This window comes from Urocitellus parryii, chromosome 7 (assembly GCF_045843805.1).
Source record: "Urocitellus parryii isolate mUroPar1 chromosome 7, mUroPar1.hap1, whole genome shotgun sequence".
NCBI classification, from domain to species: Eukaryota; Metazoa; Chordata; class Mammalia; order Rodentia; family Sciuridae; genus Urocitellus; species Urocitellus parryii.
This window is the reverse complement of record NC_135537.1, coordinates 32,037,363-32,063,724: the sequence shown is the minus strand read 5'-3', so window position 1 is coordinate 32,063,724 and position 26,362 is coordinate 32,037,363. Positions and strand designations below refer to the sequence as shown.

Sequence of the window (26,362 nt, the reverse complement as noted above, 5' to 3'; positions counted from 1 at the left end):
AAACATCAAAACACTTACACTTCTCTTATATTGATCTGTCTCTCTACTCACTCCCACAGCGGTTTCATTGTTGCTAGCTCTCTAATAGCACACTATGGTAATTTAAAACATAATACGTTGACAAATTTTGAACACCAGAACTCTATCAGGCACCAGTGACACAAGTTCATTACACAAATGAACCGAAAATATTTATAACTACTATGGGATTTTTATCCCAGTTTTATAGATGAGAAGCAGAGACATTGGACTTGCTCAATATCAGACAGCTTGTTAGGGCTGGAACCAAGGTCTAAAGGCAGCAGTGTCCTCCTGCTACTCTAGCTCAGTTGCTAACCAATTAATTACTTTCAAGATGAAACATCATATTAGGACTTCTGAGATTAATGTTTTAGACATCTATTATTAATTTTAAACTTCATACTCTTATGTGCTTAAGCTTGTGATTTGTTATTACATTTCCATTGCTGATGAAAACTTTCATTTTCTCAATGTCCCATACCTCTATATTTCTGTATTTTTATGTTTTACCATAACCTCTTTGCTCATGCTCACCTGTGTCTCTCAGAACCAGCATGCATCACGTAAAACTAGTCCAGGATAGGAGAACAGACTGAGGTGTGTGTGTGTGTGTGTGTGTGTGTGTGTGTCTTGGAGAGAGAGAGGCAGGGGAGAGAGGGAGAGAAGAGAAGAGAACACACATTCATAAAGCATTTTCCTTAGGCCTGGGTGAATGTGCAAACACTGACTATATGATGCTTCCAGGTTGTGCTTTTTGCAAAGTTTTCCTGGGCTGCCTGTCAAGAATGTTAGTGTTTCTTGTTTGGTAGAGTGTGAGTACTCTCCATTCTCTGGCCTATTGGGAATGAACACTGTACCTATTCAGTCCGAGTCCTTGAAGTGGGGGAAGAGTTAGATCTCTATTTCTAACATTTTTCTGCAGTGAGATTTACATGTTGCTTTTGTGGGTGTGAGAATGAAGAACAAGCTAAAGGCTCTTTGAAGGCGAGAAACATTGAATATGGAAAACATCCTTTGTAGATAAAAAGAAGGGAGGAATGCAGATGGGTCCAGACATCAGGAAAAGAGATTCTTAATCTGCTGATTTGGTGAGTGCACAGATATCTTCAGTTAGTGTGTATCCATCATGTTTACATTTTGTGTTGTGTTTCAAGGACAATGAGGAAGATTCTGGATAGCATTCCCTTGAGCTACAACTGCCTTTTGGGGTTCTAACAAAATATTGCTGACCAAGGTGGGAAAAACTATTACGACCTACTTATTGTGCTTCAGTGGCTAGGGAATCTCGAGTTAGTTCTTATGATGTTAAAAAAAAAAAAAAGGAAAAACTTTGTGCCCTGTGTTAAGTAATTTGTGTGTTATTAATTACTCAGTTTTTAAATGTTGCCAGTAATATTATAACAAGGTAATTTCAGTTGAATTCTGTTTAAATGTAAATATTGGAGTTAATTATGCATTACTGAAGAAATAACACAAATGAAGCCCCATATAATATACTTTTTGTTTTGACTTATGCTGTGAACAAATCTTTAACCTAACCAATTACTCAGACCCCTACTCTTAGCACCCACTCTCCTTTTGTCATCTTCTTAGTTGAATTTTTCTCACACTGTTGTTCCCGTCCTTTCTATCATGTCTTATATCTCTAAGCTCCTCCCTTTTACCAGCATAGCCATCATCAATCTCAGGTATTGATGTCATAGTGAAGATATGTATCAATATAACAAGTTTAGTAATATAAAAGGGAACCGCTTCAATACGATTCGATGTGCCTGATTTTTATAAATTATACAACTTAAATAACATAACCTTATCTATAAATACCTAGCAATATTCTAAGAACCCTGAGACTTAAAAAAACTACTACCTTGAGGCAAGATAGTTATTCTGTGCTGCTTTGGTTGGCCACTCTTGAGTCATTTTTATGATTCACAGTATATCTATTTGTGATTACTATTACTTTTAATGTTAGAAGATTATGCAGTTTTTTAGTTCCTTTTTATGATTTTTTTCATGTTTAAAACTGTCCTTCAAATAATAGTGCTTAATAGAGCCAGTGAGGAGGTTTTGCTCCCAGGGTAACAGGAAATAGTCAACCCTCTGTCACCTGCAGTTCTACCCCCTGGGAGTGAAGATTTCTTCTTTAACCACCACCTGTTACTAAAATTTTCTGTAGTTTGTTGTGCTATAAAATAGATATGTGCATATAATTTGTGGTATACTAACACAAAAAACCGATGAGGTTAGGAATCCAATTTTTCAAAGAAGAGTTTGCTTCCTATACACTCTACCACATGACTTCTATTGCTAAGACGGATATAACAGTAATGAAGAAATCAGGTATGTGTATTCATATGCCAGGGACAAATCAAGTGTAGCAGCTACATTCACAGAAAGTACCTTTGAGCTGGGCATAAAGATAGGAGCAGATCTATAATACCACTGACTGGGAAGGCTAAGGCAAGAGGATCAAAAGTTCGAGGCCAACCTCAGAACTTAGTGAGACCTCTCAATATAAAAACTATAAAGGGATGGGTATGTAGCTCAGTGGTAAAGCATCCCTGGGTTTATTTCCCAGGACAAAAAATAAAAAATAAAAATGCTTTTGAGCCATAATGAGTTTAGTCAGTTACATCACATCTTCCTGGGTCACAAATATAATTTGTTAATAAAGGAAACATTAGATATAATAACTCCCAAAATATGCACAAGTCAAATTATGTACCTTGTTATTTTTTTAAAACATATAACCAGAATGGGACAAAAAAAAAAAAGCCTCATGAACTTTACTTAGAGCTTTCATTAGTCAGAATAATTAGGCTCAGTTCTACCAAACTAGGTTATTTAGTTTTCTAATCTGAAGCTGAGTAGAGCAAACTACATAATGACCACATCGTTTAATTATTTTCATTTATATTATATATATATATATATATATATATATATATATATATATATATATATATTGAACATTTCAGTATTATTTTAAAAGAGTTTTTGTTTCGTTTTAAGACTGCATAACAGTCAATAATAGGGATTTTCAGCTTTTGAAATCAAACTGTGTTGGCATTTGGATGGTTTCTGATACTCCTTTCTCAGAACAAATATTGTGATGAACTTTGCCAAACACTGATCTTTGTCTTCTCCAATTATTTCTTGGAGGATAAAAACTGTGAAGTTGAATTAATGATTCTGAGTATGAACAGTTTTGAAGTTTCTGAAACACATTGCCAGATAGGCCTAATTATTATTTTTAATGAGTAACATTCTATTTTGAATACAAAAATGATAAGTTTGTATTTTCAAGTATTGTTATAAGAACATCATATTTACAAACTTATTTCATCTTAAAAATGACTATTAGTCATTCCTCTTTTAAAGATGAGGAAAAGAGACACAGGAAAATAAAGTGACCAACTTAAGATCACAAACATAATACTGGTGTAGCCAGGAATGCAATCAGACATTCTGGGGTAATAGCTGACATTCAGTAATACTTAATATTAAACAAATAGGTTTTCTGAGTCTTTGACAGTTTCAAAATACATTGTTTGACCCTCATAATTAGTTCCATGTTGAATGTACATTCTCATTTTACAGATTTAGAAAAAACTCAAAAACTGGTATTTAGGTTAAGTAACTTGTGCAAGTCATATAATTACTAATTGCCAAAGCAAAATGTACACTGATGTTGTCTGGGTTATATGTTTCCAGTGTTCAAACATTGAATCTCTGCACTTCAAACCACTTGTTACGTTTAGGTTCTTTATGATATGTCCATATTAAAAAGTGCACTTTAATTAACAAGTTTTGGATTAGTTAGGAGAGATTCCTGGACATGGAGATTCTTGTGCAAGTTTACAAATAATAGGACTGTATGTGCATCACTGGCAAGTTATTCTGCAAATATGTGCCATTTTATGTAAGAGAACAGTTTCTCTGGAGCCTTCATAATAAAATGCATGTTGAGCTAGAGTGCTAGGGTGGAGTGGGTGAAGTGGTCAAGCCTTCTGCCACAGGGGACATCTGAGCTTTAGCCTCCAGGGTGAACTGCATTCTCAGGGGCTGAGTGTTGCAAGCAGAAGAGAGAACATGTGCAAAGACCCTAACTTGGAAATGAGTTTTGGAAGGCTGATATGCCAAGCACCAGGGAGGAAAAGAGGAGTTTGAGTTTATCTTAGTTAGTTAAGAAGGGCCAACTTCCAGGTGGGCCTTTGTAAGAGTTTTTGGGTCACGATACAGATTTTGGACTTCGCCCTAAATGCAGACTGAAGACATAAAAGTAAAGGAATAATAAGATATAATTTGCATCCCCTTGACAAGGAAAGGACTACTGTAGGAGAGGTTGGAGTGGATTCTTGGAGATAAGAGAGCTGGCCACTGCATTAGCTCTACTGAAAGACAAAAGGAGGCGTGAAAGGACACAGAGTGGACTTGGTAAGATGTATTCCATTTGAGCTATGTTTTGGAGGTAGAACTTTAAGGAGCCAATGAAAGATTTTATGCATGAGTGAGGGAAAGAGAGGAATCTAGTATGACTGTCCACTTTAGGGCTTGTGGAAACTCTTCTTTAATGGATTAATTACTCCGTAAGGGCAGGGACCTTCTTGTCTCCTTTTTCATTAGCACAAGATATGTCAAACTGTAGAGGAAGTGCCTCAAAATATTATTGAATAATTAATGTAGAGTGTTACCTATGATTAAATTATTTGATGAACATATTTCTCTTTATTTTGTATTCTTATATATTTTTTTATTTTTGCCATATGGTGATGCTAAATGTATTTAGATTTATGATACATTTTTGTTTTTACTGTGTATTTTTGTTTATTTACTCTTCTACATTTTCTTTTGTTTTGTCTAAATTCTTATTCCCTATCCAAAGTTTTGATTAATAAACAAGTTTGCTTCTTGTGGTTATTATTTTTGAGTTTAATGCTTAAAAAAATCTGAATTTACTTTTTAAACAATTTGAGACAAGATCCTGAATTTAAATTGATAACTAGTTATTATAACTTCATTAATTAATCTTTCCCTGTTTAAAAAGTGTTTTTATTGTTAATTGAATCTTACAAATAACAATCTATTTCCAAGTGTTCATTTTAGTATCCAATCATTGTACAGCACGGCATTTTCAAAGTTCTGATTTTTCCCCATGTTTAGAATATACGCACTTCTGGTATGTACTTGAGTTGGACCATAGTATTTATTTGCAACTCTTAATTATTTATTCCTCAGATAGTCTGCAGTTTCATTCTAATATAGTAGCAACTTGTCACATATAAATATTTAAATATAAATGAATTAAAGTTAAGTACAGTTAAAAATTCAGTTTCTCAGTCTCATTAGGCTTATTGCTCAAAATAGCCACGTGGGGTGAATGACTATGATATCAGACGATGCTGAAACACAGAACATTTCCATCATCACAGAAAGTTATGACAGTTCAGTTCTACAGAGTCACTTTTTTCAACTTCCTAAAAATTCCCTAAGGAATTGTAAAATAAAAAATGATGCATTCACTTTGGAGATTATTGGCATCTTTATAATATCTAGTCTCTACTTATAAAAATGAGTTATGCAGATGTGTATAAAACACACCTTTTTTAACTCACATTAAATTTTGTGAGTTTTTTCAATGTCATATATATCTTTCATGTTTTTGTTAGTGCATCATAATTATACATAATAGTGAGGTTCATTGTGATGTATTTATATATACACATAATATAATTCACTCTTATTCATTCCTTAGTATTTTCTCTTTCCCTCCCTGCCTTCCTCCCTCTGTTCTCCTTCCTCAACTCTCTGGTTTTCCTTTTATTTGCATGTATTTTTTTCATTGGTGCATTATAATTATAATGCATCAGTGCTACATATATGTTTGATTACAATCAATTCTGGGGATATTCCAATTTTTGAAATTATTTGATCATTAAAGATTTAAGAATGTAATTAATTATATAATAAATTCTTCATTATTCCCATGGTCATTTTTCAACTCAGGTGTCCTACTTAAAATTTAAAAAAATATAGTAAGATTTTTAAAAATAAATCTTGCACTTATTTTTATTTTAAAATTTTTTTTATTAGTATAGTGTTCCTACTTGATTTTTTAAAAATCTATATTATTGTCTTTTTCTCTTCAAATTTCATTCACTTATGTTGATTGTTTTTTTTTCTAATAAATTTCCAAAGCTTTTTAATTTTTAAAGGAAGCAGTAACTTTTATTGACTCCCCCCACCCCACTTTTCACAGAGTCTCTCCCTGGCTCTGAGACATTCTGCTGCTCCAAGAGGAGGGGCATTGTCCTGGCTGACCTACCAGATGTCATCTTCACCTTCAGGGCATCTTGTTTCCCTTACTCTGGAGCTCTCACCCCTCATTTCGCTGCCTCTCCTAAGTGCTCAGAAGTCAAAAATTAGGAGACACTAACATTTGAATCCAAAATTACCAAGACCACATCCGTTGCTTTAACAAATCGATGTTTAAGAAAGATTCTAAGTCCTTTAGAAATAAACTTCTAATCAAACTGCATAGTCGTAAAATTGACATTTTAGAAACTGTTGAGCTTTGGCATTCTTAATATTTGGTCAGGGTTCGTAAGTATCTTATGGATTTCTGTAAACACTTATTTTTTGTTTATAAGAAATAGTATGGTATGGGACATTTAATTCTGTTCATGTAGGTGTTAATTATAGTGTTCAAATTGTTTATATTTTTAATGTTTTGTTTGCTCACTGTGGCATTATGATTACGGTTTGTTAGTTTTCTCTGCTCAATGGTATCACTGTTGATTGTTTAAAATCAAGATAACAAGTTTCATTTGTGATACTAATATTCTCAGCCTTCCTCTATTTTCCTTTTATACTCCATGGTTTTTCCCTGTGTTTTCATTTGGAAGCAACTTTAATATTTAATGAAAAATTCATATGCTTTTGATTTTCTTCTAACTTTAAATTTGTTCAATTATCTGTCATCTTAGAGGCTGCATTTTTTTTGTTCCTTTACATACTAATTTTATGAGTATATAAACATACTTTTTTAAACATGTTATTATTTCCTGTTTCTAATATTTTTTAAAATGTAGCAGTCCTACTAAATGAATCTTAAAATATGTCATCTTAAAATTTGTTTTACAAATTTTATTTTTACCCAGTTGTCAAGATGAAAGTAAGTAACCCTGCACCCTTTTTTTGGTACCAGGGATTGAACCCAGAGGCTCTTAGCCACTGAGCCACAACCCAGCCCTTCTTATTTTTTATTTTGAGACATCATCAATTTATTTGCTCCCTCTTTAAAAAGAAACAAAATTCAGAATTTTGAGCTTCTTTTCAGCAAGTTCTCTATTCTCTATTATTCTCACCTGTGTTTATTTACCTTATTAAAATTTAGTTTGTATTTTAATACATATTATCCAATATTCAGTTTTGTTGCCTTAGTCCCAACAAGCATTTGAATTCAGCAAAATGAACTTTTATTTATAATCTGACTTTAGAAAATGGTTTTTGTCATTAGCACATGTTACTGCTCTCTGAAAAATTATTTTTTGAGCACAATTTTGCCATTCTTGTTGTTAATAATTTATCTCTTTGAGAGATTATCTTCTAATAAGGTTTGCAGGAATAGTGGTCCAAGGCTTAGAAATCTGAGGCCATTTTATTCAACAGTATATACACATTTCTTAGCTAACTCATTATGGTGTTCTTTCATAACCTGTCCCTGCAAACTTATGCTTTCACTTCTATATTGTGAGGTTTTTTTTTTTTTAATGTTTATTATTTCTTTGTAGTCATCTTCTTGGTAGAGTCCTAGGTTGGGGATAGGAAGATGGGCTTGAGGATAGAAAGATGATTCTTTCCACACTCTTGCTACTTGAAAATATGTAAGGATAAACATTGTACTGATTTTGGTTTGTTTTCTTTAATAAAAAATATGATGGCATTCTTTAGGCCTGCAACTTCTTAACATGTATTACTTATTAACATTACACATATGCTAATTCATTGCCTGTTTACTTAAATACAGGATTATTATTAATGGGTCGAAACTCTGTCAACATGTTTTCTAATGTTCCTTTCCCACCTCACAATTTTTTAATCTGTTTTTTCTTTCTTCCTTCCTTCCTTTCTTTCTTTTTTTTAAATCATTCTCTATAATGTCATGTTATTTCTCAGGATTTTTCTTCAGCATCACTGATGCAATTTTTCTGTGCCATCAAGTGGGCATATAATAATCTAATTATTATTATAATTTTGGTTATTGTGATCTTTATTGTGATTTTTATTTTCTTATTTCATGCTTTGCTCATTTTAAAAATTCTCTCGACAATCTTCCTCAGAATCTGAAGCTTATTTTTAAAAACTATTCTTGTATTTTATTAAGTCAGTATTTTGGGGGTGAAAGATGAAGCTTTCCTTTTTTAGTTGAGAAAGTATCGTTTATCTTATGTTCCATGTTTCTGCTCCACATCCACCTCCCAACTCCTAGCTGTGCTTTAAATATATATTTATTAATAACATAGATACTGCTAGGCTTTAAAGCAAAAAATCAACAGATGTGAATGTTTCTGTCATCTCCTTAAGCTTTGCACTGGTGGCTGGTTCTTTGGGCTCTGAGTCAAAAATGGCAAAGCCTGGATGATGTAGAATGGAGTATCCAGCACTTCCAGGGCCAGAGAAATGCTGAGTTCATGCTGTTTTCTCCATCTCCATGAGAGTCCTAGTGAAAGTCCTGATCCCGGTCATTGTAAAGTAACCAACATTTTCAATGCACAGAGAGGGGATGATGGGGTTGTGGCTCAGTGTAGAGTGCTTGCCTAGCATGTGAGAGGCAATGGATTTGATCCTCAGCACCACATAAAAATATAAATAAACAAATAAAGGTATTTTGTCCATCTAAAACTTAAAAAAAAAATCAATGCACAGAGAGTACTCATCATTTTAGGGGACATCTGTGGTTATTGGTAGAATGAAGATTAAGCCATTGGCCCTATAGAAAATGAAACAGTCTAGGGAAGAGATTGAGATTATTTAGGAAGCTGAAGGATATGCAGATTCTTTCCAGAATTGAGCATAAGTTCTCTCATGTTACATGTGCAGTATTGTTGCTTCAGCAGGTTTCATGAGGGCTTTCAAAGGAGTGGTTTTCTGTCTTTATTGACAAAATTTCTAGAAGTGCACTTCTCTTTTGTAGAACATAGATTTTTATTAACTATGCCATTTCAGAAAGTTTTTCATCTAAACAGATTAACTTATCCCTTTGTTCTAAATTTGTTGAAGCTGTAATGGTTGTCACATTGGTAAGTCTTATTCCTTGATGATCCTTGATACAGAAGATGTTACCATAAGGGAAAGGTTGCTTTTTAAAATTTAACTTGGCATCAGATAAATCTGAATTTTTACTCTTTGATTTTTTTTCTTGTCTGTGTGAATATTATTTAGGAATGTTACCACTCAGTTTGAATTGTGCTAAGTGAGCTAAACTTTCTCTAACCTCTGCACTGAATCATCTTCTTTTTCAGCCCCACCCCCTCCAGCATACATACAATATAGATTATGCTTTATTCCCCATTTTACGGTGTTGTTTCTTTCAAGGAGTTTGGAAAATTTTCAGTAGCTATGTATGGAATCCTGGTGGATTTCTTGAGAACATTTTGAATCCTGAACTTGTTAACAGCTCATGGAAAGATCAGATGCATCTGCCACTTGTGCCTCCTGCAGATCCACTGTAACTTGCCATGGTCAGCCACATTTTGTAAAATGAAGTCCAAAAACAACCTAGGTAGTGGTTTCTACAGCCTGATGAAAATGGCCTTAGTTGTGTCACAGTTAAACCCCCAAAGAGCTGTGGGAGTGGAATTCCCCCACAGTTCCTCTATGAGTAAAGTCTTCATAGAGTATATGAATAATTCTCAAGTACAGTGAATAAAATAAATGGTCAAACTGGCATTGCATGTGGAAACTAGGCCTCATAGAAAATGATGCTACAGAATTAATAAGTCAAGTTTCCTAGCATTAGATATGCCATATACCCCAGCAGAACAGGGTGTACTCTAGCAGAGTAGAATTAAAATACAAAAGAACAAAATGACCTGCTGGGTTTACTGATGAGAGATAATGGTCACTCTTATCTTTCTTCTCACACTCTTGTAGGAATGTTGTAACTCAGATCTGCTTCATTTCCCCTCCTTACAGGTTTAGAAGATAGACAGATGCCTGTGTTTCATCCTGTAGTCTGTGTTTGAATAACTTGGAGTGCAGAATAAAAGTGTTGATTCCTGGGTCCTATCCTAGAGATGCTGAGTCTTTGGAAATGAGCCTTGAAAGACAGCATTTTTATCAGAAAGTAATGCACACGCACTAAAATTGTTGTCAGAAGTAAAATACTAGAGAGTAAGACTGGGACCTTTGTCAACAATTGTAGGACCGACCATAGGTGCCACAATTTTCCTATATATGCAAAGGGAAAGTGCTAAGTTTTTACTCAGTCTTTCTCATGCTTCTTTGATTCTTGAGCCAAGTGTTAGCCCAATTCCAACATAGAATACTGGAAGGCAGAAGATGGTTTAGTGTGGTGTGATGCTTGGCAACAGGTATTTCTTTCCTTTTTGCAGTTAAAAAGCATATAGGCACAGGTGGAATGGGGATCAGATTGAATACTTACCGGTGAATGGAATTAATTAATTGATTTATATATTTTTGCATCTGCAGGTAGAATTTACTTGGTCATATTTTTTCTAAGCCAAGAGTAAACTGTTTTAAGAACATAAAAAATAAGAGGTGGAGCTGAAATAATGGTTTTCTAAATATTGGCAGGATAATAATATCTAAGCTAGGAAATGAATAGTAACCCCCCAAAATGTTCAACATATTTTGCTATTCTGGTTCTAGATAGTAATGGTCTACTAGCAAAGTAAAATAAAAATAGAAACAAAAACAATCTGAAAAAAATTAAATGATATTAAAAGGCAATCCTTTATTTGACAACAGAAAATGTTTATTCTTAAGGTAGATGTACTTGCCCTTTCTGAGGGATTTGGAATCAAGGGCCTTAAGAAAGTAAATTGAATGTTCTTGAGGTTGCAGAGTCACTTGTACTTACTACCCATAACAAATTTTAAGTAAGTTTTTAAATCCAATGTTCTGGAACTTTCTTTCCAGAGGAAAGGGGTATGTGTTTCTTTGGCTCAAGAGAGAGAGAGAGAGAGAGAGAGAGAGAGAGAGAGAGAGAGAGAGAGTGATGGGGGTGCATAGCTACTGATGAGAACTTTCTAGATCTTTATGAAGTTGACGTTATTAATTCAACATGGAAAAAAGAACTTTCCAACTCATCACTTTCCATAGATTCAGGAAGTGGATTCTTTCCTTAACAATTTAAAGTAGAAAATGAAATTCCATTGAACTGAAAAAGAAGCTGCTGTTTAACAGCTTCCCGTGCGTGATAGCATGCTGATGGTTTTGTGAGGAGTTCAGAGGCAGGAGCCTTATGGAGGCTGGACAGGGTTTATGATGCACACACTGGAGTGCCGTGAACTGCCAGTGGAGGGTTCATTTACGGCAGCTCTCCACCTTTGGCTCACCCCATAACTCCTGCCTGTAAAGGTGATTGCTTTTATTCTGCTGTCGGCTTTGTTGTGAAAGGCAGGGGATATTTTCTTTTTAGGAGAGCCTTTTGCTGCTTGTCTAGGCTGCAGTGCTGGAAGGGTGTGATGAACCAGCTTTCTTATTGCTGCACCCTCCCTGCCCTCCTATTTCTCCAGGGAGCCAGCGCTCCTCTTAAATATACAGCTGCACCGAGTGCCTGTGTGTCTTTAGACACTATTTTAATGTGCTAGTATAAAGTAAAAGTCATTCTGAAGGTGTATTTTATGGGGAAGTGCTTTCTGGGCCTCTTGAGATGTTCACAAGTACTGAATTGAGGTACCTCTGCAGCAGTTTAATGACAACATAGAACACTTGTTCTAAAGTGCCCTGTTGATATGTGTCCCAGGGCATGTTACAGTTAGAGCGGATTGAACATGTTGATTTTGTTTTTACCTCCATTAACACAGCCCCTTCATCTTGTTAGGGTTTTGCAATTCAAGACTTATTGGATGGATTTTCTGCTTTTTTTTTTTTGTAGTTTTGTGTTTTGTTTTGTTTTGTTTTGTTTTTTATCCCCCAAAGATTAAAGAAATCTGCCAGAACGGAAATGTGGAAAATTACACATACACCTGTGAAATTAGGTAAATTCTTATAAAGTTTGTATTCCAACCAATACATGGGATCTACAACAATGCTTTATTTTGTGCAGGGGATTTTTTTCTGGCTGTGCAAGGAACATGTGTGCAGGACTGTACAGGCTTAGAAAGAATATGCATCATTATTTACTGTGTCAAACCAAACGGAGGGCCAAATTGGCAGCATTCCAGGAGCAGGAGGCCACACCTATTTGTGAAAAATGGAACAGAGTTCTGTAGTTGCCCTCACCTTGACTGTTTGGTTCAAGGTGGTGGTGCTAGAACATGCAGTTTGATGAGCCGCATTTGTGGGTTAATAACGTGGCTCGCCATGAAAAGGCCATAGTTGGTTTGTGTGCAGACCTGATTATAATAATGGGGTGGAGTGAGGGATAAAGAGCCTGGGAATTTCTATATGATCTGGCCTGGACTTCTTGTGCACATTTATCATAATTTATTGATTGGCCAGATTTACCTGAGTAGGGTACCCCTCCTCATGTCTCATATAGATATGCCAGCCCCTCAAAGGAGGAGGATGAAAACACTTCTGCTCTTTGACGCTCTTCTTCTTTAAGAGACTCAAACAGCAGACTATAATTTTAAAATATTGAGATGCTGTCCCTTGACTTTCTTTCCCTACCATAGCCAGACACGTGTTGGGGGAGATTCTTGAGTCAAAGTCATCCTGGTCAATTGATTGACTCCAGGACTCCAGGAGTGAATGGGGAAGTCACAGGTGGGATCATCCTGCAATGGCTACAGTCTATTCCGTGTCATCCCAGAATCAGCGGAAAGAATGTTCTTTGGGCACTTGCTGAACTTTTGGTGGCAGAACAAATAACCATCATTAAATACCTAAAGTTAATCTGCCCATTATCAGGAGTGACTACATTGAATTGCTTAGGTGAAAATTTGTTTGATCATAGATCATCAGGTACAGTACACAGCCTGTCTATCTACAGCTGAGGTTGGAGCACATATAACTCACAAATTATTGTACTTTTTCTAGGAAATGACAATAATCAATATAATTTATACTATTACAAAGTGACTTCTGTGTAGCATTTGTATTCCAGTTTAATTGTTCTCATACTTGAGTGAGCATGCATCAGAGTCACCCATAGGGTTTCTCAAAACACAAATTAAGGACCTACCCATGGAGTTTCTGAAATCAGTAGATCTGGGGTGGGGTCTGGTAACTAATTGGATTTTCTAATAAGTTTCTGGGTGATACCAATGTTGCTTGTGCAGGGGTGACACTTGGAGAGCTAATGTTTGCTGATCAACTACTTGGAATCAGCCAATGAAGTTAGGTGTCATGGAGAGAGCAGTTATTTTATTAAATGTTTTCTCCCAGAATTTCAATTAATAATAAATTATACAGGTAAAGAATCAATTTAACAGGGTAGCTCCAGAAAGGGTGTTATTAAAATGAAGGATTAGAAAGGAGAAATTGACCTATTTGATGAGATGTATGTTAGATTCAAACTGTGTTAGATAAGAAGAAACAAAATTGACATATAAAATAACCAAATTCTGATGCAAATATTTTCGTTGACTTTTTTCCTATAATTAATTGTTTTCTCTAAAATCCTACAGTGATTTAATATTTTCCCTTATTTTCTGCCTGTAGCTATATTGTTTCATAAGAGACGGAGTCATGCATGCTGAATATTAAGGACAATCTTTAATTTATCTTGGCCTTATGAACCTGTTTAATAAAGTTGGTCACCAAAGCCTTTATTTGATATTCATTGTGTGGCTAGTGCTTTTATTGTTGTTGATTTAAAACAATAAATTGACCTGTATGTTACCTTTGATTTGCTCTAGAAAGAGAAAGAAATATAAATTCCATTCTGGCTTCAAAAGATTGCATTCTTCGTTTTTTTCTTTTCTTTTATTTCTTTGTTTAAAACATTTCTAAAAATCACTTCTCTTTTACATGTACTAATTTAGTTTCATTATAAAACCATATAGGCTATTATCAACTAGTTTTTAAATAGAAACACATATAATAGTTTTGCAGCATTTTATTTGTTAAGTAAGAGTAACACACTTCAAAATATCATATCTTATGGATATAAAGAAAATATGTTTTCTTGTAGATATTGTTAAAATTACAAATTTTGATGAATTCATTTGTAAATATTTATCAGCCACATATCATACATAAGGGGTTCAAGGGATAGTTTCAATCCCTTTCCTTTCTTAGTCCTAAATGCTTTTAAAAACTAATGCCCTGCATTCATATTCTAGTGACTTAATAACACCCAGTGTCTTCTGGCAGATGTGCTCACTTTTAGAAAAATCCCTGCTTGCCCATTCTCGTATCCCTTCAAAAATGTCTGTCAGGCTGAGGGTGGTAGCCTCTGCTTTGAATAACCAGGGAAGGACAATGGGTATCATACTGTCAAGTGAAATAAATTTTATTTAACAACATGAGTAGGAATAGTTTAAAACTATGTATATAGATTGCTATTGCTCCTTTATTGTGGTCCTCAATGTTTTTACAATTAAATGCTATTGAAAAAAAATCATTATTTGAGTGAGTATTGTACAGTGGCTAAGGTACCATTACCTGCTGCTTCCAGTTGCAAATGTGGGTAAGAGAATTATAATGTAACTGAGGATGAAAGGAAAATACAGAAGTAATTAGAAATTTAGAGTGTCAGTGCTGTTTGAGAAGACTTTTTGTGCCCCTCCATCCATGATAAAGTTGAACATTTTTGTTTTGTTTTAATCATTCTATAATTGATAAACTTTGTCCTCTTAGTTGGATTATTGGATTAGTCACTCCACTTGGCTGGGACTATCTCACCTTTATATACTCTTATTCTAGTGCTCAGTACAGTACCTGCCATGTTCAGTAGCCTCAATAAATATTAGTAAAGGGAATAAACAATAAATGAATAAACACAGGAAAATATCATGAAGAGAACAAAATGAAGTATCAGGCTTCACATTTACTGGTGTAAATTAAATGGAAGATCCCAGGACTAGGTGTATAGCTCAGGACAAAGCACTTGCCTAGCATGCTTGAGGTCTGGGGTTCTATCCCTAGCACTACACACAGACACAAATATATACACACACACACTCTCTCTCTCTCTCTCTCTCTTTTCTAAAAATAAGCATTTCATAAGTTTGAAATAACTTTTATTATAGAAAATTATTACAGTTTTTCTATTTTATGATTAATATTATCAAATTTTTATTGTGGCAAATTTATTAATTAAAATTTGTCATAGGTATGTATAGGAAAAACATGTCATATTTATAAGGTTTGGTACTTTGCATGGTTTCATGAATCCACTGGAGGTCTTGGAATGTATTCCCTGCGGACAAGGAAGGACTACTGTATTATTTTAGCAAAAGTTATACTAAGATACTTTTTCATGATGGGGCTCTGGACAGAGACCTGATTATGAGATATTTGAATTTCAATGCCATTGCTGTCACTAACTTCCTTGGGTCAGTGCACAAGGCATTTACTAATGAACCAAATTTTCTTAATGCCTGACTTACTTCCTGAGAGTAAATTAGTCATTAGAGATCTAGTTCAAATTTTGTCTGTATTTCTTCCTCTAACTTTATTTTCCCTGTGATATCAGTGCTTAATCTACTATGTAAGACTGACTGCTGCTTGCAAGGCTTGCATACATTCTAAGCAAATGTTGTTTTCTTGTTAGCATCTTTCAGTTAATTTGAAGCAGGGCATTTCCAAGGGGAAAAATATTTTAAAAATTTAAATTGTTTTCAGGTTCTATAGAAAAACTGTTAATATTGCCATTTATAAAAGTGGCTGATGATTGTACAGCAAAGAATATTACTCCATTTTTTAAGATTAAAGAGTACCTTTTTCCCCCCTAAAGAAATAATTTGAATATGACCTGACCCCTTCCCCTTCATTTTACAATGGTATATGGTCAAATTGAACCCTCCATTAAAAATTCTCTAATATCCTTTTTTGCATTAACATTTCAAAACTCAATTTAAATATTCACAGATCTCATTTTTAATAAACTTAACAAAATTCAGGTAATTTTCTTCAACTTTCTTGATTGAGGACAGCAGTTGGTATAGATATATATAAAAAAAGATGTGCAGCTATGAGCAAAGCCCCAAATCAATTATATATAAGAAATAACACATGGAAAGAAATTAATCAAAAAGAAGAATTTCTACTATATGATTCTCTGGTCTGCTACCTGCAGGCAACAAACGCAAATGGAAAAAAAAAATCAACATTCTTCTGGTAGATAAGGAGAAAATTAATAAAAATGTTTCCTTCTTTCTAGATCCCCTGATGCAACAATTGTTGAAAGTGGGTGACTGCTGGAATAACTTGCCTATTTAAAATATATTTTTTAAACTACAGAAATAAGGTTTTATTCTTGCTGTTAAGCTCAATTACATGAGTAGTATGGATCTGCACTGTCCAAAGAGCATCCCTCTTCCCTGCCCCTTCTCATTAAATGGCTCTGTGGGATGTGCATGAGACAAATGTAATAGGACACGATAGAGAAGCATTTGGAGGTGTGCCTACAGGCTAGTGATTCATAAGGAAGTCTGAATATAACAGACGAATACTCTAGGACAGGAATTACTGAAAGCCACAAAAATAACGCCAAGGAAAAAAAAATAGAGAAAACATGTAAGCACTGTACAGCTAAAAATGTTCCCATTCCTTAGGGAGATGGGGAGGAGCATGTTTTAGTGGGATTCAGATTTTGAGGGATTTTTTTAAAAATTCTAATTGAACAGGGCATATGTATACAGAAAATGTAATACTCATTTTTTCATATTAGAAGGGATTTTTATTTTGTGTTTTATGAATGTTATTTGGCAATTAACAAAGACATAGAAGGTGGGAATACAAATGGTTAGGTAACAAGATATCCAGTTTAAATCCACTGGCTCATTTTCACTTTAAATTTAGGTGACAAAAATGTAACCTAAATTTAAAGTGAAAAGGTCTATTCTAACTCTTCTTACCTATCAACTAATATAGAGCTTATGTAGTTTTTACATATATTTTATATTCATATATTGAATGTGAACCGGAATTGTACTTTTATTTTTATATTTACATTTTGCAAGGTAGCATCACCTGATGAAAGTAGCTCAATTGTAATGGGATCATTCAAGCTTGGTGTACAATTTTGCTTGAATTGTTGGTTTTGGAGGTCCCCATAAAATACATATATGTAGATAGATAGGTAGATAAGGAGATATGGATTCTGTGTGCCTTCTCATTCCTTTGTCTGAATAGAGAGATCTGTTGCAAAGGACTTTTACAGAGCAGAAAACAGGAGTCAGCAACCTAGGTAGAGCAGCACTGTTTTCATTTTTGTTAATTCATTAAGATTTTAAGAATTTTAACCCATTGGTGTGGATTCTTCACTCTGTGTATGAATAAAGTGATATAAAGTTAGTGATGGGAGTCTTAATTTCTAATATTAATAAATTAATATTAATTTGTAATATTAATAAATTAGGCTATCTGATATAAAAAGGATTCAAAGTGGCATATATTGAGAAATACTGGAATAGAAAGGTCTGGAAATATTTGTATGTTTTCAGAGGAAACTCACCTAGCAGAATTTCTGAGCACACTGTGATGGATTATTGTAATTATTGGGAATGATAATATTTTAATGTGACGCTCTTCCCACCTGTCAGTTGTAATCAAGGCTGCCCAGTATTCTGAAACAATCTCATTTTGCTAGGTGGCTAGTCTTGTGCAGCCTTTAGAATGCTTAGAATATTAATGCTTGGAGGGGAGACTGAATACTCTCTATAGTTCCATTTGTTTTAATCAAAATGCATGCACAACCAAACTAAACTAATGTTTAATAAATTAACACCAATGAGTGCTTTAGAGAAAAGGCCTCTTCTGGGGGATATTGCATTGGAACCATAGGTCTGGCATTTCTTTCCTCTCTCCTTACATGACAATGTATATTAATTTCTGAAGAATTTAATTTCTTTCTTGGGTGCCTCTTATTCTCAAGTGCTTTGAATTTATCTGAACAAAGACACTCTACCATTTAGGTAAGGGTCATTGTGTTTATATGGGCTGCCAGAGTATGAAGTTATTCATCAAGGCAATGCCTAGTCAAAGACATGTGTTTGATTTCTTATGTGCTATGCTGTTCTCCATAATTTCTTACATTGCCTCACTGTAGTATTAATTTTAATCCTTTTTCTGAATTTTTATATTTATTTTATATTTTTATCCATTTTCTTGATAAACTTCTAGCTGCTACTTCACTTGCTATGGATGTGCTAAAGGGATTTTTTTGAAACCCCTGGAATTTCAGCAACAGTTTTCTCATAAACTCATTTATCTAGGAGAATTGGTACTCCTCTAACTGCTTCTTAACCATACCAATTCAGTTCTTTATTTTCACTTTACTCCATGATTATGCTGCCAGTGTATGGGATGAGACTATTTAATCTTGAACAACCTATTTGTCTTTTACCAACTCCTGATCCATCCACCTGAGTCACAGCTTTTACAATGCAGCTGATGGTACTGGCTAAAGGAAAGGCTTCATCATGCATGGGGCTGGCCCTCAGTATTGCAAGGAGTAATGAATCTGCAGAACATTTCTTTTCTTCAGTTTTATCTCTGGAGAGCAAAAGTAGCTGTGGCCAGAGCAAGTGGAGAGTGAGTATGCAATTGTCTCTCTCCTCTAATAATAGAGATTCTGCTTTGCACCCCTCAGACTATACCAGTATTCCCCATTATTCATCCAGTATAAACTATGGAAGGATGCCTACTCATTCATGCTGAGAGACAGTTAACAGCATTATGGGCCTAACCTTTAGCACTATTGCATTCAAAGTTTTAGGATATATGACTAATTACTGGCATTTTAAAATGAGGTAAATGTTGATATTTATGAACATTGAGACTATTAATTCTGTCAAGTGTGTTTGAATATCTGTAAATCAGAAGCAATTGAAGAGCTGAAATTCAGATTTCCTCACACTTGCCTGCCAAGTGGCCTCAATCAGAAGTAATTTTCTCCATGAGGGCACATGGAGCTCCGTCGTGAGCCTTTTCTGAGTAGATATTATTATTTGTGTCAAATTATGTGTGGTGATTTTTCTGAAGTGGACTTCTGTGCCCACTAATCCATACACAGGAGGTTCCTTCATTCCCTCCTTCATTGGTGCTATTAATTATACTTGTGCTTCAAGTGTCTCTTACCCTTTTAACGTGTTAGTTTATGGCCACCGATTATCTGTAAGGTTTTCCTGTTAAAGAAACATGCAATATAGAGAGTAGTGGGAGATCTGATCTGAAACCATAAATATTATGCATTTTTAAGAGAAACCTTTTCCCCAGAGTTTGATTTGATGGCATGCTTAAAGAAATTGCTAGTAATTTCACGTTTTAAATATAGTAGATTTTACAAATCTGACATTTGCTTTGGGAGAATTGCAAGTTGGTCATTAAATCTCCTTCCTGAGGCCTGTTTTAATTATTGACAAGGAGACATTGTGTAATTTGAACAAATGAGCTCAGAAGTTTTTTTCACCTTTTATTTGGATTTTTGTAGTTTTTTTGAAAATAAGTGCTTCTTTTCAGTTACCTGCTTGGAATTCCAAATTGACAGCTGATAATAAAATCAAACAACTGCTGGAATATGCAATACTATACTATCAATTAAGTACTTGTTGTAAACTTTGAAATAAAAGTTTATATATATATATATGTATATGGTTTCTGTGCACAAATACATGTAGATGTGTGTGTGTGTTGTGTGTATGTGTGTGTGTATAAAATCACCATAACATTGACTTAATTTGAGGTTTACTAAGCATAAATCAATGCTTTGTGGTTTTGTGTTCTTTCAGTTTTTCACATAAGCTTATCTATTTACTTTTTTATCTATTTAATTTTTAATACAACTGCTAAATTTTATTTTGAGATCATCTTACTGAAGCCAATTTGTTGTCACTCAGTATTTTAAATATACCATATGTGCTCAGAATTATAATTTTTAAAAGAAAAACATTTATTAATATTTTTACGATATGCATGAATTCTCTTCAGTATTATAGTGTTATTGTACTTTTCATACTTTACATATGAGCATTTAAAATATTTATTTTACAATTGGAGCCTTTTTTTTTATTTGCTAGGAAAACAGAGTAAATATTCCTAAAGTTCCAAAAGGAGTATAAATTATAATTTCTGTTATAGCTAATATAGTTACTTTATAGATTGATTCAGCATGGTTATAAATACTGTAAATGATAAATATTAGTAATCAATTACTTTATTTTTGGTAAATTTACAAGATAATCTTAATGATTGTGGAAAGGCAAGAACTTAGTATTTTGGTTTTCAGTAATCTGAGAAGAGCCCTAAGAGGCTCTTCAGTTTTTAGATTGGATTATTAAGCACCATGAATAAGTAATTATGTAAAATGTGAATTAACAATTTTCTAAATCATTTTGTCTACCAGCTACATGTTTATAGTTTTCTTTCTAAAGGAATATATTTAAAACAATGGTTTGCATTTTAAAAACATGTTAAAACAATCTTAAATTTGCAAGTTAGCTTTTTCATTTATCATCTTGTAATGTTACTCTCTTAATTGACCTCCAAAGCTTTACTTTCTAGATCAACGAAATAAAAATAGTAATACCTACCATACCTACCTCACTGTTTTATTTTAGATAACATGAAAGAAAGTGCTTTGAAACTCCCATATGAAACACAAATGGGACAACTTTGTATGTCTTCTTTGGACCAAGCTTATTATTATAATTAAGTTCTTTGAAAAATAAAAATAAGGGAAATATCCTATTAGTGTCCTGATTTGACTCAGCATTAATAATTAAACTTGTCTTTTTAAACTGTCAAATTAATGTTTTAAGGATTGTGGTATTTGACATTCTTTCTATTTTATATATTTCTGCATGTCTATTTGAAATAATTGTTCTAAAAGGTGAAAGATTATAAATGATGAAATAGTTAAGGGATTAATTTTTTCTTATTGGAAAATCATTATTTATTTGACGGATAACTTCTGAATTAATATAAAGAAATGACAGTAACTTGTATTTACATTCATTCAAAACATTTTCATTAAGCACGAGGTAGAACAGTTTCTGATCTTTTCACTAAAAACACTTTTATCATTGAAAGACTGCCTCAAACTTAGTTTATTTTGTGGGGGATGTGAGGGGAGGCAGGGATACCAAGGATTGAACTCAGGGGCATTCAAGCCACATCCCCAGCCCTATTTTGTATTTTGTTTAGAGACAGGATTAAAAACTTATGTAAGATCCCTGACTTTTGAATGTGATTTGTGCAAAAACAAAATCCATGGCTCTTTTTAACTCTTCACCTTGAGCATAAGGACTGTGTGAGAAAACTGTTTTAACAGAGTGTTTGGAATTAGGGCATTTGATCCTCCTTAACATTTTATTATTTTGAAGAAAAGAGGAAAAATAAATTCTAAAAAGGAAAAAAATCTGAAAGTAAATTTTTGCTTGAATGTTTCTTAATTTAAATCCATGTAACGAATTCTGTACATGTAAAGGTGTCATATTAATTCAGTCCTTTGGCAAGTGACTGTGGGGAAAACACTAGTTATACTACTGTATATAGGTATATACTTGTTCTTGTTTACCCATGCATATATAATAACAGTAATATATTCACAATTTTAAACTATTCATAAGATTTTTCCTTGGACCCAGAAAAATTTCTAGCACATTTCTAAAAAGTAAGAGAGCGAGCGAGAGGCTGCCTAAGCCTTGGAGTATTTAGCCTGTCTGATGAGACTGGTGACATGAGTGACAATTAGTACAAATTACCATAATTGTGTTCTTTGGATAAAATGCCATATTACTTCTTTAGGAGCAAATGCAGACTTCTGCTTAGCAAAATGAGTCGGATACTCTGATTCTTTAGAGGCAGTCAGAAATGCACAATCGGCAGTGTGGTATTCCCACGTCGACCACTTCAGATCCATCTGAACAACCCCAGCCCTCCCTTTCCTTTCAGTAAAATAGGTCCATTAATGTAGTGCACCTCACTCTCTTTCTCTCTAAGGGAGTTGTATTTTTATTACTGAAAAAGTATCACATAAATACAAATTACATTTTTTCATTAGAAAACTACTTTTCATTTCAGAAAAAATTCAATTAATTATGAATAGGGTTATGCTTTCATCAGGGAGAGAAATATGTAATTTTTCTTCAAGCCTCAAACACATATAATGAAATCTTTTCTTGGAATCCACTCTTAAGATGGATTTTTAAAAGTATAGACTTTATTAAAATCTCAGTTCAATTAAAATGCATTCAATTACTTTAAATCTTTATTAAAATCTCAGGTAAAATTGTACAACAGTGTAAAAGAGACTTGTACTCTTTACCAGGCAGTTAATCCTAACAAATGAACATAAAGTGCACAGTTTTGCTGCTCAGAAGGGAATATAAGTTTGGGGCTTAGGTTGGGGGTAGGGAAGGATTGAAGATGAAGGTTGATTTCCATGGAGTATCTTCAGCCAATAGTTTCTGTCCACTTCTCAAGTAGGTCACTTTTGTCTGAATATGAATGTGGCAAGATCTTGTAGGGGTCCCCTTGGTGGGACAACTTGGAATGTTTTCCTCGCCTCTGTACTCACAAAGACCCTGTTATAAGGGTTTATTTCACCCTCTTCCTTGGATGTTTTTGGTACAGTGTCCCTGATTCTTTTTCAAGGGCCGCTTGAAGATGCCATTGAAGATGAGGAAGAAGAGAGTCCATCAGAGGAAACAGTCATCATCTCAAAAGGAGACTTTCCATTGGAGGAAAGCTTGTCCACAGAATTTGGGCCTGAAAATCTGAGCTGTGAAGAGGTGGAATACTTTTGTAACAAAGGTAATCATTGAGAGTTGGATGTAACGTAAGTCTACTTAGATGATGTTGTCATGATAGAATGGAATGAAAGTGCCATTAGCACTGAAACACAGCTAGACAGTCTGATAACAGATGCAGAATTTTCGAACAACACCTTGTTTTGAGAGATAAAAGAAGTAATTCCACTTTAATAATAAACCTGTTTTATATTTAAATGAATATTTTCATGTGGATTGGCCAATTAACCATATACATTTTCATGTCAGTTGGCCAGCTAGCTTTAGTACATTTAGTCTTTGTTATTTATTCATTTATTCTTTCAACAACTATTTATTGAGTTTCAGTTGTTTGCAAGGTGCTGAGTTAGGTGTTGAGTGTAAGTACTGAGTGGGGCAGAGAGACACCAAGCCCAAACTTCTGGCACACCACTTTTGAAAACTGAAATCTGAGGTGTTTGAATTATTTGACAGTATTTAAAAGGGACTATCAAACATGGAGGGTAGTCCTTTTTAGATATTGTCAAAAAAGAAAATGCACACTTTTCTCCATAGTAGGTCCTCATTTGGTGGGGGATTCCAGGGATTGAACTCAGGGGCACTCTACCACTGAGCCACATCCCCAGCCCTATTTTGTATTTTATTTAGAAACAGGGTCTCACTGAGTTGCTTAGACCCTTGCCATTGCTGAGGCTGGCTTTGAACTCTCAATCCTTCTGCCTCAGACTCCCTAGCTGCTGGAATTACAGGTGTGCACCACCATGCCTGGTAGTAAATCCTCTTGACACACTAACATAATCCAAGAGGCACCTGAGGCATATCTTAGTTTATTTCTAACCTTGACTGCCAGCTGGATGACTTTACCAGTTATATCCTCAACTGGGCACAAATCCTCATCTGCTTACTTTTTCTAAAAGTTGGTTTTAGGTTTCTCAAGATTCTTTTCCATTTGATTGTTTGTGCTACTGAGGTGGGGCTTCTACCTCCTGCACCAACACACAGTTTCACAAGTATTGGGATTACTTTCTTGGTTGGAAATAGCCACTTTTGCCATAGATACATGATGTGAAGTGGGCTTTTTATATTATCACACTTGACCGTTTGAAATAAAGAATGCTGGGATAGCATCACAAAAAGCTACCAATGCACATATCCTGTGGTCACATATGTCTTTGATATATAGAAAAAATTTCAGTATTACTTTCTCCTGTTGATGATGTGTTAGAAACAAAAGAAACCACCTAGTCAGATCCCTTTGGTTGGTAGAGCCCAGACCCCAAAACTGTGGAAACCAAACAGCAGCACCAGTTCCTGGACATGCTGAGGTTCAGAAAACCTCTTCACCCATGAGCTATTGAACACCTCCAGATGACCTTGTAATGTGGCCCCTGGCTTCCACGTCAGAGACTTTTGGTTGAAAATGAAAATAATTCTTCTTTCCTAGGGCTGACTCAGATATCAGGCCAAATATTTTCTTTTTTCTGATACTGCAACCATTTCTTGATCTATAGTCATGGTGATACCTATAGGAGCCGTCTGGAGATAGAGAGCTTTTCAATTTGTGTTTGAAGACATCTCATTTTCCTTCATCTTCAGGAAATACATTTTGTGTGTGGGTGTGTGCAATGTAGAGTACCTACTTATGTTGTAATATTGTAATAAAGAAAAGGGACTAATAGTTAGAAGGTACCATTTCTTTTTGACTTTTGTGGTTAAAAGAGGTAATGTATAGATATAGACCTCCTTATCAATTAAATCTAGAGTATCAGGAATGATAGATATTATTAGATATATTTTAAATTTTGGGGGTTACAGTTTTGTCTGCTTAAAGAGTACAGAACCAAAAATTTTAAGTTAACAGTTTCTTGAAGAAATGGATTTATGCTAATGCTTCCATGATGATAACTATCGTCTTAATAACTTCCCTCTTTACAAACCAGAATCCTAGATCACAAAAAAAACAATGAATGCCTTTAAGAACTAAGAAGAATCATCGAATTATAATTATAGGGAATATTTTTCAGTGGATATTAATATTTGATGAACAGTTAGACATTTTAAAAAATTTCTAATGTATACAAAACAATATTTAGTATGATACAGACTATATTAAATAATATATAAAATTTTATGCATTGTAAAAATAATTCTCTAAGGCTTAGTCTGAAACTAAAATGTCATGATTAGTGGGGATAAGAATTCTTATTTTCATGTAATATTTTTCAGGATAAATAATAATATTACTCTTTCAAATTAGTATGACCTTGTGTTATAACAAGAGAATTTCATTATTTTACTGTCATAGAATGTGAGGCCAGGGAATTCCCGCTGAAGTCAGTTGGAACTGGTATGAATGGAAGACAACTCTTTGATATTGTATCCCCTTGAGATGTCATGCCAGGGATGTTATCCATTTTTCACTTAACTTGATTAGCTACAATAGGAAGAGAGAATTTTCTCTCTGGAAAATTAGAACCTAATCTTTCTGTAGAAAGGCACATGTTTGTCTCAGTGATAACAATTATGTTTTATTACCAGTTTTAGAAAGAGGATAGATTAGCCATCAAAAGAGTAAATGCATTTAAATGGTTAATGATATCAATATCATGATTGGAAAAGTATGTAAGAAATGTTCTTTGGGAGAGAAATTTTTTTTTTTTACCTAGGGTTTATGGCTGAAACAGGTGTATAATACACCTCCAAATATTCAAAATCATTTATGACAACTTAAAAATTGTCAATATATACAGAAAACTGAATTGGATTATTAAAAATTTCTTATGACCAAAATCTAGCAACCACCTAGTTACATTAGTGGTTCCTCTGGAAAAATACTTTGAATATTAAATGCTTTTTTTTTTTTTAATTAAGCAAAGGATGGTTTAAAACCTCATACCACAAAAATATAGCTAGATCTAAGTTATCCAAACAAGATATTTTGACATTTTCTGGGGAGGATATGGAGAATATGCATAGTTACTGTTTACTTCATTCATATTTTGTATAAAAGCCATCATATGCTATTATAACTTCCCTTTTGTTAAGTAAAAAAGAAAAGTCCTCTCTTTTTATTCATCTATAGATGATCACAGGAAGTTCCCACTTCCTTTTGAATTGATCTTCTCTATTACACAGAATATTTTCAAGGTTTAGAAGGACTCTTACTTATTTTAAATTTTTTCTTAGCTCCACACTGATGACATTTGTGTTCTTGTTAAAGGGCAGGTTTTGCTATAAGTCTCAAGTTAGTG

General features: G+C 34.1%; 1 protein-coding gene across 1 annotated transcript in view; it reads left to right on the top strand.

Moving 5' to 3' along the window:
- Zfpm2 (zinc finger protein, FOG family member 2) overlaps positions 1–26,362 on the top strand; it is a 429,209-nt gene that overhangs the window by 68,260 nt on the left and 334,587 nt on the right. Inside the window, exon 2 of the mRNA XM_026384547.2 lies at positions 22,978–23,136. Within this exon, the coding sequence (XP_026240332.2) occupies positions 22,978–23,136 (159 nt within the window). The remainder of the gene's footprint in view (positions 1–22,977; positions 23,137–26,362) is intronic.